At 42.6% G+C, this 14,944-nt stretch overlaps 1 protein-coding gene across 2 annotated transcripts in view; it reads left to right on the top strand.

Moving 5' to 3' along the window:
- The window catches only part of CACNB4 (calcium voltage-gated channel auxiliary subunit beta 4), a 192,131-nt gene extending 177,602 nt beyond the window's left edge, over nt 1-14,529 (top strand). Inside the window, exons 14-15 of one of the 2 annotated variants that reach the window (XM_024209120.1) lie at nt 9,292-9,477; nt 14,269-14,529. In XM_024209120.1, the coding sequence (XP_024064888.1) occupies nt 9,292-9,477; nt 14,269-14,529 (447 nt within the window). Of the gene's footprint in view, nt 1-9,291; nt 9,478-10,106; nt 10,230-14,268 lie in introns of those variants that run through there. The other variant, XM_024209121.1, reaches the window with a different exon arrangement.
- The last annotated feature ends 415 nt before the right edge of the window (nt 14,530-14,944 follow it).

The following is a 14,944-nucleotide window of genomic DNA, read 5'->3' as shown; positions in this document are numbered from 1 at the left end:
TTTTTGGGGGGGGGGGGCGAGAAAAGAAGAAAAAGAACTTTAGTTTGCATTTCCCACCTTGGTTAGGGGGATTCCTCCCCCTCACTCCCCATATAAAAGATTGTCTACGTTCTTTCAGTTTAAAAAAAAAGAAGAAAGAAGAACTTTCTTCAGCATTCCTCACTGCTAGAGGATGATAGCGTCCCCCCCCACCCCCGTCCTCCGGGCATGTCCGTCTCCCCCACTTCAGCCTCCAAGGAACTCCGGTGCTGACCTGAGATCATCTCCCAAAGGAGATAGAGTCGCGGAAAAGACTAGCAGATTTTCCCCCCATAAAGGCTCGAGAAAAAAAGCTCCAAGCCCCCAAACTGAGTCGCTGGCCAGCCAGAAGGGTTACTCCGGTGCAGCGACCTCAGTACCAGCAGCTCCAAAGACGTATCAGGGTGCCTCCGCTATGAGCTCTGCAGTACTGCCGAGATGCAAGGGGCTCAGGCTCTGAGGCAGTGGTACCGCCCTTGAGGACGAAGACAAATACTGTACCACTTCTAAAGGAGCAACACCAAGAAAACCATCAGTACTGGGTGCGACAAAGCTCCTGTTTAGGGAATGCTCTGCACCTTCACAACCGTTAGTACTAACAATGTACCACGGATACTCCTCTGCGGCACACTGCGTGAGCAGACGGTAACACAAGAGTTCTAGTACCTTAGAGATCTGATGGCTGGGGAAGAACGTCAATTCCCGTTACTCTGTACTGGGGCCCTAGTTCCGAACACATCCTGGTGCCCGGAATCACCCTAGGCATCAGGCCATGTACCACCAATACCCTTGTCAGCACCACCATTACTCCGTGACAAGTCTGACAGTGACCAGGAGGATGTCATTTCCCTGGCCTCTCATCATGGCCCGGTATCACAATAAAATGGTCCTCCTCAATTCCCTAAGATGATCCATGATTGTGGTAAGGGCCCCCTTGGGTACTCCTCCACCCATGCTCTTCCTCCCCCAATTGAGATCCTTGGGTGACATACAGATCCCATATTTTGCAGGGGTCTAGTGTCTCTCGGAAGGCTGATGAGCTGCAGATTCCCCTTCAGGAGGTGCCAGATACAAATCACAAGCTGGTGGATATTCTGCACACTTCCTCCTTGTCCAGAATTGCCCTACCAATTAATGAGGTGAAGTCATCTGGCAGATACCAGCCTCCATCGCACCAGCCAGCAAGAGAGCCAACAAAAAATACTACATCAAAAGGAGTAGTTTCAGACACAAAAGGAGCAGTTTCAGGCCATTATCAGAGAGGGTCAGTTAGTAGCCAGAACGGCACCACTAGCAGCACTGGATGCAGCCGATACAGCAGCCTGCTTGGTCTCCACATCAGTGGTAATGAGGCGTGCTTCTTGGTTACACCTTTCCGTGTTGCCTAAAAAGCTGCAGATGATGGTGGAAGATCTCTTCTTTAAAGGGCCCAAGCTTTTTGCAGAGAAGACAGACTCGTCTCTCCACACCTTGAAAGATTCTTTGGCCACATTACACTCCCTGAGAATCTTCTCTGCAGGACAGAAGAGAAGATATAGTTCTCAGCCACAGCACAGGTCATGACCTCTTCAGTACCCACCGTCTTAGTGCTATTACAAGTTGCAACGTAAGAGGCCCAGGGTTCAGAAGCAGAAGCAGTCATCACCCCAATCCGTGACCTCTCAGACTGCCTCTTCTAAGCACTTTTGATGGGTTGGTTGAGGGCCTATACAACTGTACCTTGCAACATCAGCTGCCATCTACATACCTGTTACGCCCCTTTGGAAGTCGTCAGGCCCTCTTTCACAGCAGTTGGGAGAGGATCACCTCCAACAGATGGTCTTGGAGATTATTTTGAAGGGTTACACCATTCAATTCATGCCCCTCTCCCATTCCCATCCTACTTCCTTGTCCCTCTTCAGGGACCCTTCTCACGAGAACGTACTTTGCCAGGAAATAGATCATCTGTTGTGCTTAGGGGCCATAGAACCAGTCCAGGTGCAACTCAGGGGAAATGGGTTTTACTCCCATTATTTCCTGATCTCCAAGACAAAGGGAGGTTGGAGGTCCATTATAGATGTAAGGGCATTAAACAAATACGTGAAAGCACAGAAGTTCAAGATGGTGATCCCAGCAATTACAGACCAGTAAATCTAACGTCAGTACCGGGCAAATTAGTTGAAACAATAGTAAAGAATAAAATTGTCAGACACATAGAAGAACATAAATTGTTGGGGGAAAAGTCAACATGGTTTCTGTAAAGGGAAATCATGTCATACTAATCTATTAGAATTCTTTGAAGGGGTCAACAAACGTGGGCAAGGGGGATCCAGTGGACATAGTGTACTTGGATTTCCAGAAAGTCTTTGACAAAGTCCCTCACCAAAGGCTCTTACGTAAATTAAGTTGTCATGAGATAAGAGGGAAGATCCTTTCATGGATTGAGAACTGGTTAAAAGACCGGGAACAAAGGATAGGAATAAATGGTAAATTTTCAGAATGGAGAGGGGTAACTAGTGGTGTTCCCCAAGGGTCAGTCCTAGGACCAATCCTATTCAACTTATTCATAAATGATCTGGAGAAAGGGGTAAACAGTGAGGTGGCAGTTTGCAGATGATACTAAACTGCTCAAGATAGTTAAGACCAGAGCAGACTGTGAAGAACTTCAAAAAGATCTTACAAAACTAAGTGATTGGGCAACAAAATGGCAAAGGAAATTTAATGTGGATAAATGTAAAGTAATGCACATTGGAAAAAATAACCCCAACTATACATACACTATGATGGGGGCTAATTTAGCTACAACTAGTCAGGAAAGAGATCTTGGAGTCATCGTGGATAGTTCTCTGAAGATGTCCATGCAGTGTGCAGAAGAGTCAAAAAAGCAAACAGGATGTTAGGAATCATTTAAAAAAGGGATAGAGAATAAGATGGAGAATATCTTATTGCCCTTATATAAATCCATGGCACGCCCACATCTTGAATACAGCATACAGATGTGGTCTCCTCATCTCAAAAAAGATATATTGGCATTAGAAAAGATTCAGAGAAGGGCAACTAAAATGATTAGGGGTTTAGAACGGGTTCCATATGAGGAGAGATTAAAGAGGCTAGGACTTTTCAGCTTGGAAAAGAGGAGACTAAGGGGGGATATGATAGAGGTATATAAGATCATGAGTGTTGTGGAGAAAGTGAATAAGGAAAAGTTATTTACTTGTTCCCATAATATAAGAACTAGGGGTCACCAAATGAAATTAATGGCCATCAGGTTTAAAACAAATAAAAGGAAGTTCTTCTTTACACAGCGCACAGTCAACCTGTGGAACTCCTTGCTTGAGGAGGTTGTGAAGGCTAGGACTTTAACAGGGTTTAAAAGAAAACTGGGTGAATTCATGGCGATTAAATCCATTAATGGCTATTAGCCAGGATGGGTAAGGAGTGGTGTCCCTAGCCTCTGTTTGTCAAAGGGTGGCGATGGATGGCAGGAGAGAGATCACTTGATCATTACCTGTTAGGTTCACTCCCTCTGGGGCACCTGGCATTGGCCACTGTTGGTAGACAGGATACTGGGCTGGATGGACATTTGGTCTGACCCAGTATGGCCGTTCTTATGGTCACGCTAGCAGACATTATTCCATTTCTAGAGTAAGGAGATTGGTTTTCGGCCCTCGACCTAAAAGATGCATACTTCCACATCTCAATACGACCATCGCACAGGAGAGTCCTACAGTTTGCCTTTGGGCAGGACCATGATCAGTAAAGGGTGCTCCCATTCAGCCTCCTGTACACATGCAGGTATTCGCCAAGGTTCTCTCCATTGTAGTGGCACACCTGTGAACATTGGGCATTGTGATCTACCCACACCTAGACGACTGACTCCTTAGAGCTCCCTTGTTTCAGGACGCTGTACGAGCCACCCAGATGACCATGTGCACATTTGCACAACAGGGTCTAACAGCTCACCTTACAGAAATTGACACTGACCCCGGTACAGCGACTGGAATTTATCGGCGCCGACCTCAATACAGTACAAGCAAAGCATTTCTTACGCTACACAGGCTCACCACCCTTACAAGTCTCATAGAGACAGTCCAGGCCAGCTCTGAAACATCAGCCAGGAACTCCCTGCAGCTGCTAGGTCATATGGCAGCATGTACCTTTGTCAGGCCAAACACCCGGATGTTCATGAGCTGTCTTCAGATATGGCTCACTTCTGTCTATTCCCCAAACAGGGACAGACTAACCAAACTGATATCACTGCCCTCTGCAGTAAAGCACTCCTTGGACTGATGGTAAGACCCATCCAGTGTTTGAGCAAGTGTTCCATTCGTGCAACCGCCACTGACACCGACTCTAACGATGGATGCCTCCCTAATGGGCTGCGGAACTCACCTACATGATTGCAAGGTTCAAAGCAAGTGGTCTTCCATAGAAGTGACCCTCCATATCAATCTTTTGGAGCTAAGGGCCATCAGGAATGTTTGTGCCTGCTTTTTGCGTTTCATCAAGAATACCCACTCAAAGGTCATGACAGACAATATGAAGTGTATGTTTTACATAAATTGCCAGGGAGGTGCCATATCTCCCTCCTTCTGCACGGAAGCACTCAAACTCATCTCAGCTGTCCATCTACCAGGGATACAGAATGTGACAGCCGACTGTCTCAGAACTTTTCTCACCACCACAAATGGGAACTGAACTCAGAGGTGCTTTGAGACATATTCACCCTTTGGGGAACCCCGACTGCAGAGCTCTTTGCTACTTACTGGAACAAGAAATATCATTGTTACTGCTCCAGGGCCAGCCTGGGGAAACATTCACTGGGAGACACCCTCATCCTTGCATGGGACAAGAACCTCTTGTATGCCTTTCCCCTGTTTCCTTTTCTATCCAAGGTCCTGTTGAAAATTTGACGAGACAAAATGAGAGTTATTCTGAGTGTCCTCTCCTGGCCAAGATAAGTCTGGTTCCCTTACCTGACATAGATGGCAATATGGCCTCCAGTTCCTCTTTGGCCCATTCCCCACCTGCTCTCTCAAAGCGACAGGCTGATCCTTCACCCTAACATTCAGGTCCTCCACCTCCAGGGTTGGCTTCTTCTTGGTTCCAAGACTTAGAGGCAGAATGCTCTGACGAGGTGAAAGACGTGTTGCTGCACAGCCAAAAGTCAACCACTCAATGTACTGACCTACAAAAATTGAAATGATCCCAAGTTTGGTGTCATTCTAAACACACAGACCTTTCCCTCCCTCTAATTTTAAACTACGTTTTAGACCTCAAAGGTCAAAAGTCTCACTCAGCTCCCTTAAGGTACCTCTTGCGGCCATAATAGCTTTCCACTATCAAGCAGATGGATATTCTACTGATCTAGATAATCTACACCTGCTGATGTATAGATTCCTTAAGGGCATTGGGAATCTCTTCCTGCATGTGAGACCACCCACTCCAATCTGGGATCTTAACCTAGTTCTCAGAGCTTTGATTAGATCTCCCTTTGAGCCCATGGCAACTTGCTATCTCTTACACCTGTCCATGAAGACAGCATTTCTAATTACCATCACTTCAGCTAGGCACATAGGAGAATTAGTGGCCCTAATGGCACACCCACCATACACGGTCTTTTAAAAAGACAAAGTAACTCTGAGGCTGCACCCCAAGTTTCTCCCTAAAGTTGCCTCTACTTTCCATATGAACCAATAGATCCATTGTCCTGTTTTTTCCCCAAAACCACATCGCGACAACAGGGAAGCAATTCTGCATATGCTAGATGTTAGAAGAGCACTAATATTCTACTTGGACAGGACTAAGGATTTCAGGAAGTCCCCTAAATTCTTCCTTTCATTCACGGAAAGATCCAAAGGCTCCGTGATATCGGCTTAAAGATTATCCAAATGGGTCTTGGGTTGCATTAATCTCTATTATCAAAGGTGCAACCTGTTGCCTCCATCCAAAATCCATATGCACTCCATGAGGTCAATTTCTATCTCAGTCACATTCCTTAAAGATGCCCCATCTCAGAAATCTGCAGAGCAGTGACTTGGCCCCCTTCCAACACTTTCGCAGAACATTATGCGATCACTGGAGATTTGGCCTCTGATGCCATCTTCAGCTCCACAGTGTTCTCTGTAGTAACAGACTCCCATTCCAAAGCCCCAGCCCTCCATGGGGGATACTGCTCAGGAGTCCCCTACAGTGGAACACCCATAAGGACACTACTCGAAGAAGAAGAGGAAGTTACTCACCTTGGGCAGTCATGATGGTTCTTCAAGATGTGTGTCCCTATGGGTGCTCCACAACCCGTCCTTCTCCCCTCTACTTTGGAGTTCTCCATAAGGGGCTCTGGGATAGAGAAGGAACTGAGGGGAGTTTGCCCGCACAGTGTTAGACTCAAGGCAGACCAGGACGGAGGAAGAGCACATGTGCAGGCTGAATGGACATTGCTACCCAAAATCTCCGATCAGAGGCGCAGATACAGCTACAGTGGAGCACCCATAGGGACATACATCTGAAAGAACCATCGTTACTGCACAAGGTGAGTAACTTCCTTTTCATGGAAATTACTTAACCTCCTCAAATCAGCCTGTCTCAGAATTGACCCTGTAGTAAACACAGACAATACAGTCCAAATACCACATTGCATGTTCATATTATTTTCAAAAGTACTGTGTGCTTTTGGCTTGCATGTACAGATAATCTTAATTCTGGCATTTCCTAACTTTTAAGTGCTTGACTTTGGAACATTTATAATGTTGTTTTAGTGGTTTTGTGGGTGTGCGCGTGTGTGTAATGTAATGGAATACATGATTTTATCAGCATTTGTTTGAAAGGATGAATTACTCATGAGTGGCAAAGCCACGTGTGAGTTGCAGGTAAACTCAGACAAGTGTCAGTAGAACACTCAGACTGCACTAAACCAGCATGATTTCTGTATAACGAAAAGATGGTACAAAAAGCTATTTTAGAAATGGTTTAGAGAATTTTAAAGCTTTTTACTGGGACCATTTTTCATAGTCCTTCACCCACTAATCCTTCATTATCATAAGTCCATTTGTACATGACTCGGGCAGCCATAAAATAGTTTTTCTGCAGTTAAATATGTCATAACTAAATTCCATTATCTCAGGTCCCCTAGAGCTAGAAGCAAAGGTGATTCCCATTTGGAAACTGGGAATCTACACTTGCCAGTGAGCTATAGCTCACATATAGTCTTGCAGGGCTGCAGAATAACTAGCTGTAACATCATATTGTTTTTATGTACAGAGAAGCTATCACTAGATTAGCACTGAATCTTGCCCATCCTAGGTTTCAAGCAGTCTTCGTGTTTGGAGTATGTGAGTTGGAGGAGGTGAGGATTTAATTCCACTTTTGCGGGGAGGACGAGGAAACATTTATTAAGTCAGTTGGTTAAAAAAAATTAAAGTGGCAGTTAAAGAGTTAGAGGAAGTTGTGGGGACTGGATTAGTGGGCAGACATCAGATGAAACAATTTACCATATGGATGTCCGCTTCACATATATTGTGGAGTTACATGTCTATTTAGATATATATGTGTATATAAGGGATGGGGGAGCAGGGTATTATGTGGTTTTTTTGTGTGTGTTTTTACTGTACCAATCACTACAACACCTGCACCATGCAGTCCTTATTTTATTCCTGCTATAGTTCCATGGTATATTTTCCCACTGAATTGAAAGTGAAGGGGAAAGACACAGGTGCAAAACTTCACTGCTGAAAATGCTGAATTTTCTCAATGGACTAAATTTGTGAATATTCATGAAAATATGTTTTCTATAGAAAACGGGCATTTATTTTATTATGCCTGTCTTGCAATTCATAAAAATCCACTCATCTAGTACAGCTCTAAACCACTTCCATTGCTGATAGAATATGAAAACACTAGCTGCATATAAACTGCCCTGTTGGCAGCCAGAAAGTCACAGGAGCTGTGTGTCCTACATTCCTTTGGTGTTCAACAATAGATATACTTTGTGTGGCATATAAGTGTCAGCAGATCTGAGGTAGTGTATTGAGGTATTTGTTCTGGTGCTTAAGTACTGTCACCAATGAATGAGTTCCTGGTGGAAAAAAAAGAAATCCTAAGACCTCACCAATTTAAGAACAGGCACAGGGCCATTTCGACAGATAGTTATAAATGAAGGCAGTTAAGACAATGCATACACATCATATGTAGGTGCTGTAGACAGAATTCCCAGCTGTGAATGTTTGAACAGCTGTATGTCCTGAACTTTAGCAGTTATGCTAAGTAGAAATGCCGTTGCTAATATAACTGTAAATTGTATGAACTAGAATAGAGATGTTCTTCAGCAGCACAGTTCAATTCCGGATCTGAGTTCAGAATCAGGATTTTGTTTATCAGAGAGATCTGAGTCAGCCCCAGAGTTCAGAACTACAATTAGAATTCAAAATGATCTGGACAAACTGGAGAAATGGGCTGAAATAAATACGATGAAATGAAAGTCAATAAGGCCAATGCTTACGAAAGAATAATCAATTGCACAAATACAGAATGGGAAATGACTGCCTAGGAAGAAATACTGCAGAAAAGGATCTGAGGGTTATAGTGGATCACAAACTAAATATGAGCCAACAATGGAATACTGTTGCAAAAAAAGTTAACATTCTGGGATGTATTAGCAGGGGCATTGTAAGCTAGAAATGAGAAGTAATTATTCTACTCTGCTCAGCACTGATGAGGCCTCTGTTGGAGTATTGTGTCCAATTCTGGGCAGTAACCTTTGCGAAAGATGTGGACAAATTGGAGAAAGTCCAGAGGAGAGCAACAAAAATGATTAAAGGTCTAGAAAACATGACCTATGAGAAAAGATTGAAAAAGCTGAGTTTGTTTGGTCTGGAGAAGAGAAGACTGGGAAGGGGGGAAATAACAGTCATCAAGTACATAAAATGTTGTTATAAAGAGGAGGGTGGTAAATTGTTCTCCTTAACTATTGAGGACTGGACAAGAAGTATTGGACTTAAATTTAGGCTAGACATAAAAAAACTTCCTAACTGTACGGGTAGTTAAGCACTGGAGCAAATTACCTGGGGAGGTTGTGGAATCTCCGTTATTGGAGATTTTTAAGAACAGGTTGGACAATCACCTGCCAGGGATGGTCTAGTTATTATGTAGTCCTGCCTTGAGTGCAGGGGACTAGACTAGATGGCGTATTGAGGTCTGTTGCAGTCCAACGTTTCTATGAACCTATGGTTATTTGGGTGTCCCTCTTTTGCTGCCCATAAAAAAAATACTGAACTAGCATTTTCTTGCTGTGAACAGGAAATGTTTGATGTCATTTTGGATGAAAATCAGCTTGAGGATGCGTGTGAACATTTGGCAGAATACCTAGAGGCATACTGGCGTGCTACACATACCACCAATAGCACACCTATGACTCCTCTTCTTGGAAGAAACCTAGGATCGACTGCACTTTCACCATACCCTACTGCAATCTCCGGATTACAGGTATGAATATGCATCTTGGCCCCCAGTCACCAGTACAGGTCAGTTTTATTAATTATAGGAAAACAGAATAATATGTTTTATAAACTGTATCCAGTATTTGTTTCGTTAATTAGTATTTGCTGTTTGGTAAGTGCCAACAGCAAGAAAGCAAAATAGACCCACTTATTCAACAGAGAAACATTTTATTAATGGAGTGCACTGGTGTTCGGACTAGTTTTGTTTTAATGGGGAATATAATACCCATAACTCCTTTTGGCATGAGGAATAAACTGAGATAAATGGCACTCTGTCAAAAGCTATTTTAGCTATATAACAAAATTGCATCTTTTTATGTGAGAAAGTGCCATTAGAATTAAGAGTCTTTCAGACTGAAAATAAGCATGTAAAATATGATAGCAGTTATGCTGGTAAGAAATACTATAGTTAAGGCTGCAGATCTTATTCTGTTATAACTCCATTTTCACATGCTCATAACTTTTCATCACATTCATCTTTTGGGCCAAAATTTTCCATGCTTGGCCCAAGGTAAAGCTTCAGCAAAATCCCTTTCATCTGTTTGAGTTCATTGAGTGTGAATAAAATACATTTTTTCCCATTGAAAAAAAAATTCTGACCATTTTTTTTCACAGGGATAGCTCAAAAACGGCGAACTTTGAAACTTCAAACGTGGCATGTAAATAGTCCTTAATGAGAAGTACGTGCTTTACTAAGTTTGAAAAAAATGTTTTTGAAATAACAGTTATGAATGTTTGAAGATGCAAGACCGGGAGGGAATTCAGTGAACATTTTTTTCATTATTTCTGAAAGTTTCAGAAAAAGTTCTGCATGTGTGTGTGACTTTTGAGGAATGTGCACTTGCTAATATGTGTCAGCAATAGAGCTGAGCAAATAATTTGTAATGCATAATTCACCTGAAAAATTTAACCTCTGTTCTGCTCATGGAATATTTGGAGGCAGATCCTAATTTCTGAATAAAGTGATTCAACATTCAAATTGATTGATTATTTAAATTTATTCAATAAATATATAAAAATTACTCTGTGAATTAATTGCACAGTTGACTACAGATAGATAGTTTTTGGTAATCATATTTTTCACCAGGTAGCTTGATTCTGTTAGGCCCAATAAATTGTGTGGTATTATTTTCCCTGATTGGATGAGTGCACTAGCACTTCTGGCATTAGTAATCACATGAACAATTGTAAAATATTGTTTCCATGTTCACTTAACTGTAACATTTCAGTTTGCCATCCATTCATATCAGTAAAATGACATCTCTTGAATGTTCACCTAAGCAAACCCAAAAGGACTGTGGGCATAGCCAAAGCAAATCCATTTGAAGAATTATGGCTATCCACCGCATTTTTTTCCACTATTTGTTTACCCCTAGTCAGTAGGCACTGATAGTGACTGTGACATGTGGCTCCACTTACATAGGGAAAACTTACACTGAAGATGAAAATTACCCCTATGCAGGGGGCCAGCAGAAGGTCTATGCATTGTCCCTTAATACCCACTGAGTTTATTATGGCTGAGTAAAGATTGCCGGATTTGGTTCACAATGCCACTTAAGTGTTTCAGACCATTTAGAAAGTTGGGTTGACATAGTTGTATCACATTAAGGACATACATATCTTAAGTGCTTATGTCTTACACCACTTTCAAGACATTTGCCATCTGAATAATTACATCAGTTTAAGTGTTTGACACCATAAGGTGATTGAAGTACTTATACAGACTTTAGGAATTAAACCAGCATAGGTGCTTGTGCTACATTAAGTATTTACTACAGTTCTTTAAGCCCTTATGACTTTTTTTCCTTTTCTTTATCAGCTATACTACCTTTAAATTACTAGGAAATCGAATGCAGAAAAAGCCAGAATCCTATGTTAATGCAGTACAGGTGTACATTTATGCACTCAAGTCCAGGAGAAACAAAAGTGAAGAGTGCGCACACACAAGTTTAATAATGTACTTGTTTATATTTTATATACCGGTATATATAAACTGTGCCAGTCTGAAGCTCAAGATTCAAGATGCAATGCAACTTAGAAATATGTAAAATTCAAATTGAGCATATTAATCGTATGCAGTTGCAACACACGTTGAGATTTGTCACCCTCTAGTGGCTGATCCACATACAAGGCTGAAGTCTGCAAGTTCCAGCTAATAGACTGAAGCCCTTTGGCTTGAGTGGTGGAAGCTCAATGTTTTTATCTCTGCAGGACCCAGTTTTGAACCCAGCAGTTCAAGTGAGGCCAGATATGGGTTATGACAACCTCTTATCTCATAATGTAAGACTGTATCTTTTGTACAACACCTACAAATATTAACTCACATTAAATATGTTCCACACCCAGAAGAGGTGAAGAGATTGAGATCAGAATAACTACAAAATCAAGCCAGTAATACATAGATATCTCTGTATCCAGTAAAGCAGTGTTTCCCAAACTTGGGACGCCACTTGTGTAGGGAAAGCCCCTGGCAGGCCGGGCGGTTAGTTTACCTGCCCCGTCTGCAGGTTCCGCCGATCGCGGCTCCTACGGACGGGACAGGTAAACAAACCAGCCCGGCCCGCCAGGGGCTTTCCCTACACAAGCGGCGTCTCAAGTTTGGGAAACACTGCAGTAAAGGAAAGAGCATATATTACAAATTAACTGGGGGAGGGACAAGTTGCATTCACAGAGATCAATTGCAGAGATGTTGTAGATATTAGACCAAGGAGTTAAATAAGAAGACATATTAACCAAAAATAAAAACTATGAGCTTGACAATGGAGGAGGACCTTGCCATAATAGATATTTTGAAACAACATGGAATGACAAAAATCTTTGGGATAACATAATACTTGGCTATGAATTAGAGAATTATAACAGATTAGGTCATAGAGGTGAAAAGTAGAACTATACCAGAAAGATTACATAGAATAGAGAAAAATTCTGAGTTGAGAGGACCATACAGTAAAATCTGTATGGATACAAATCTCAGATCATAAGAATACAAACATACCGTATTTACTTGTTCATAAGCCGAATTTTTTTAGTAAAAAAGGAAGCACCAGAGGACGGGGTCGGCTTATGAACGGGTATAGAGAGGGAGAGGTGGGACACAGCCCCTCCCCCCAACAAAGGGAGCAAGGAGAGGCAGCACAGCCAGCAGACACAGAAGGGAAGAGGCGGGGCCAGAGTCTCTCCGCTTCTGGCCATGCTGCTCTCCCCCCAGCCTCCAAAGCAGCTGCAGCTCCGGGGCTGGCAGGCTGCAGCCGTGCCGCTCAGCCCCACCCCCCAGAGCAGGCTGTGACCAAGCCGCCCAGCCCAGCCCGCTGGAACATGCTGTGGCCGCTCTGCCCGGTCTGGCCCGTCAGAGCAGGCTGCGACCGTGCTGCCCAGCCTGCCGGAGCAGCTCCAGCCAGGTCAGAGACATCCTCCCCTGGCCCTCCCCAGATAAGGTGGGAAGGGATGGCATGGGGAGGGTGTGGGGGTCCTGGGCTAGGGGTGGAGTCATGTGGGGGGTGGTCACAGGGGTTACTCCCCTGACTCCCAGCTTCTCCCCCACCAAAAAATTTTCTCACCAGTTGCTGTCCCGGCCTGTCAGGGTAAGCAGCTGGTGCGCCGGGACACTTTGTTTACTTAGGTTTACCTCCGTGCCTGCGGACGCTCGAGGTAAACAAACCATCTCGGCCCCCCAGTGGCTTATCCTGATGGACCGGGAGCCAAAGTTTGCTGACCCCTGAATTACAGGGTCGGCTTATGAACGGGTTATAAAAATTTTTCATTTTTACTTATCCATCCTGGGGGGGGGGGGGGGTCGGCTTATAAATGAACCGGCTTATGATCGAGTATATACGGCACTAGTAGCATTTTACTATTGGCCTTTGGATCAGAAAAAGGATATTGAGTGCAAAATGGTGAGAGAAAGAAGAGTCAGCTAAGTTGATGCTTGATCTACCTTTTGAATTTCTGTTAAAGATGGTTGTGCGGAGACATGAGAGAATAACAGTGGTAATAATGGACCGTGTCTGATGACATTGGATGGAATGTTGTTCTCTCAATATGGATTATTGCCTCATTGCACCAGTTTAGAGGCAATAATGTGAACTAATTTTGATCTTGTGACCACACATGGTTAGATATTAACCAATCACTATGGAAACATAAGGACAACAAAGGCCAAATCCCTACTTGGTAAATGGTTTGGTCAAGGAGTTTCTGTGCAAGTTATTTGAAATATTTATTATGTTTTAGTTATAAAAGTCACTTAACATCTAACTACTTCAGCTATCCTTCCTGTAGAGTATTTGGTTATACACTATTAGCTCATAGTTTAAAAACCTTTAAATAATGCATAATGAGGTGCACCTTTTGGAAAAATCAAAAACTCCTTTTCAGAAAGTTTCTGCAAAACACACTGATTCATCACAAATTTCTAAAAGGAATCAAAATAGAAATATGAATGTTATGATCATGATTGGGGAGAGGAACTGATAAATGCAGTGTGTTCTGAATCGATCTACTAGTCACTTCTTACTGAAAGTGCTCTGTAAAATTTTATAAGATTGCATATAAAAATATCATAAAAATACATTGTATTATGCTGTGTTTGGTCTCCTATCAGTTTCAGGAATCAGACTATTCTCACATCCATCTCCCATTGCAAATAAATTTTACTATTAAAAAGGAATTACAAACGTGGATAGATTCTGAAGGACCTCAAACTGAGGCTCACAACTAACTTACAAGAGGTGAAATAAAATTGTATCTGTATTAATCCTTACATTCTTTACATTTTTAGAGTCAGCGTATGAGACATAGCAACCACTCTACTGAGAACTCTCCAGTTGAACGAAGAAGTCTAATGACCTCTGATGAAAATTATCACAATGAAAGGGCTCGGAAGAGCAGGAACCGCTTGTCTTCCAGTTCCCAACACAGCCGAGATCATTACCCACTTGTGGAAGAAGAGTACTCTGACACTTACCAGGACACTTACAAACCCCATAGGAACCGAGGATCGCCTGGAGGATATAGCCATGATTCACGACATAGGCTTTGAGTTTAAGAACCTGGGGGAAAATAGTATTCATTAGTTGACAACTTGCCATAACATAGCTAGGAAAAACAAATCATCTTAATTTAGCAGGTGTAACACGGTTTTACTGTAGTTACAAGCTGCTGTCATTTGATGCTTTAAAAAAGGGAGAAGGGGAAGAAATTCACCATGCCCTGATGTTTAGGAGGAAATTAGCTTGCCCAATCATATTGGATTTTTTTTTAGTACATCATTTGCATTTATAGCAGTACCTTTTCTCCTCGTTAGATATTCAACACATCAGTTTGTAATTTAGGGTACTTATCAAGGCACATATAAAACAATTTCCTGTGCTGGAAATTCCAAATGACCAGTTCCAGTTGGAACCAATTTATAAACCAATTCTTGTTGGAATTTGGGTGAACTGACTGGAAAGTTG

Source organism: Terrapene carolina, unplaced genomic scaffold (genome assembly GCF_002925995.2).
Source record: "Terrapene carolina triunguis isolate 2854851 unplaced genomic scaffold, T_m_triunguis-2.0 Scaffold62, whole genome shotgun sequence".
Classification (NCBI taxonomy): domain Eukaryota; kingdom Metazoa; phylum Chordata; order Testudines; family Emydidae; genus Terrapene; species Terrapene triunguis.
The sequence above is the reverse complement of the archived record's forward strand: the minus strand, read 5'-3'. Positions and strand labels throughout refer to the sequence as shown.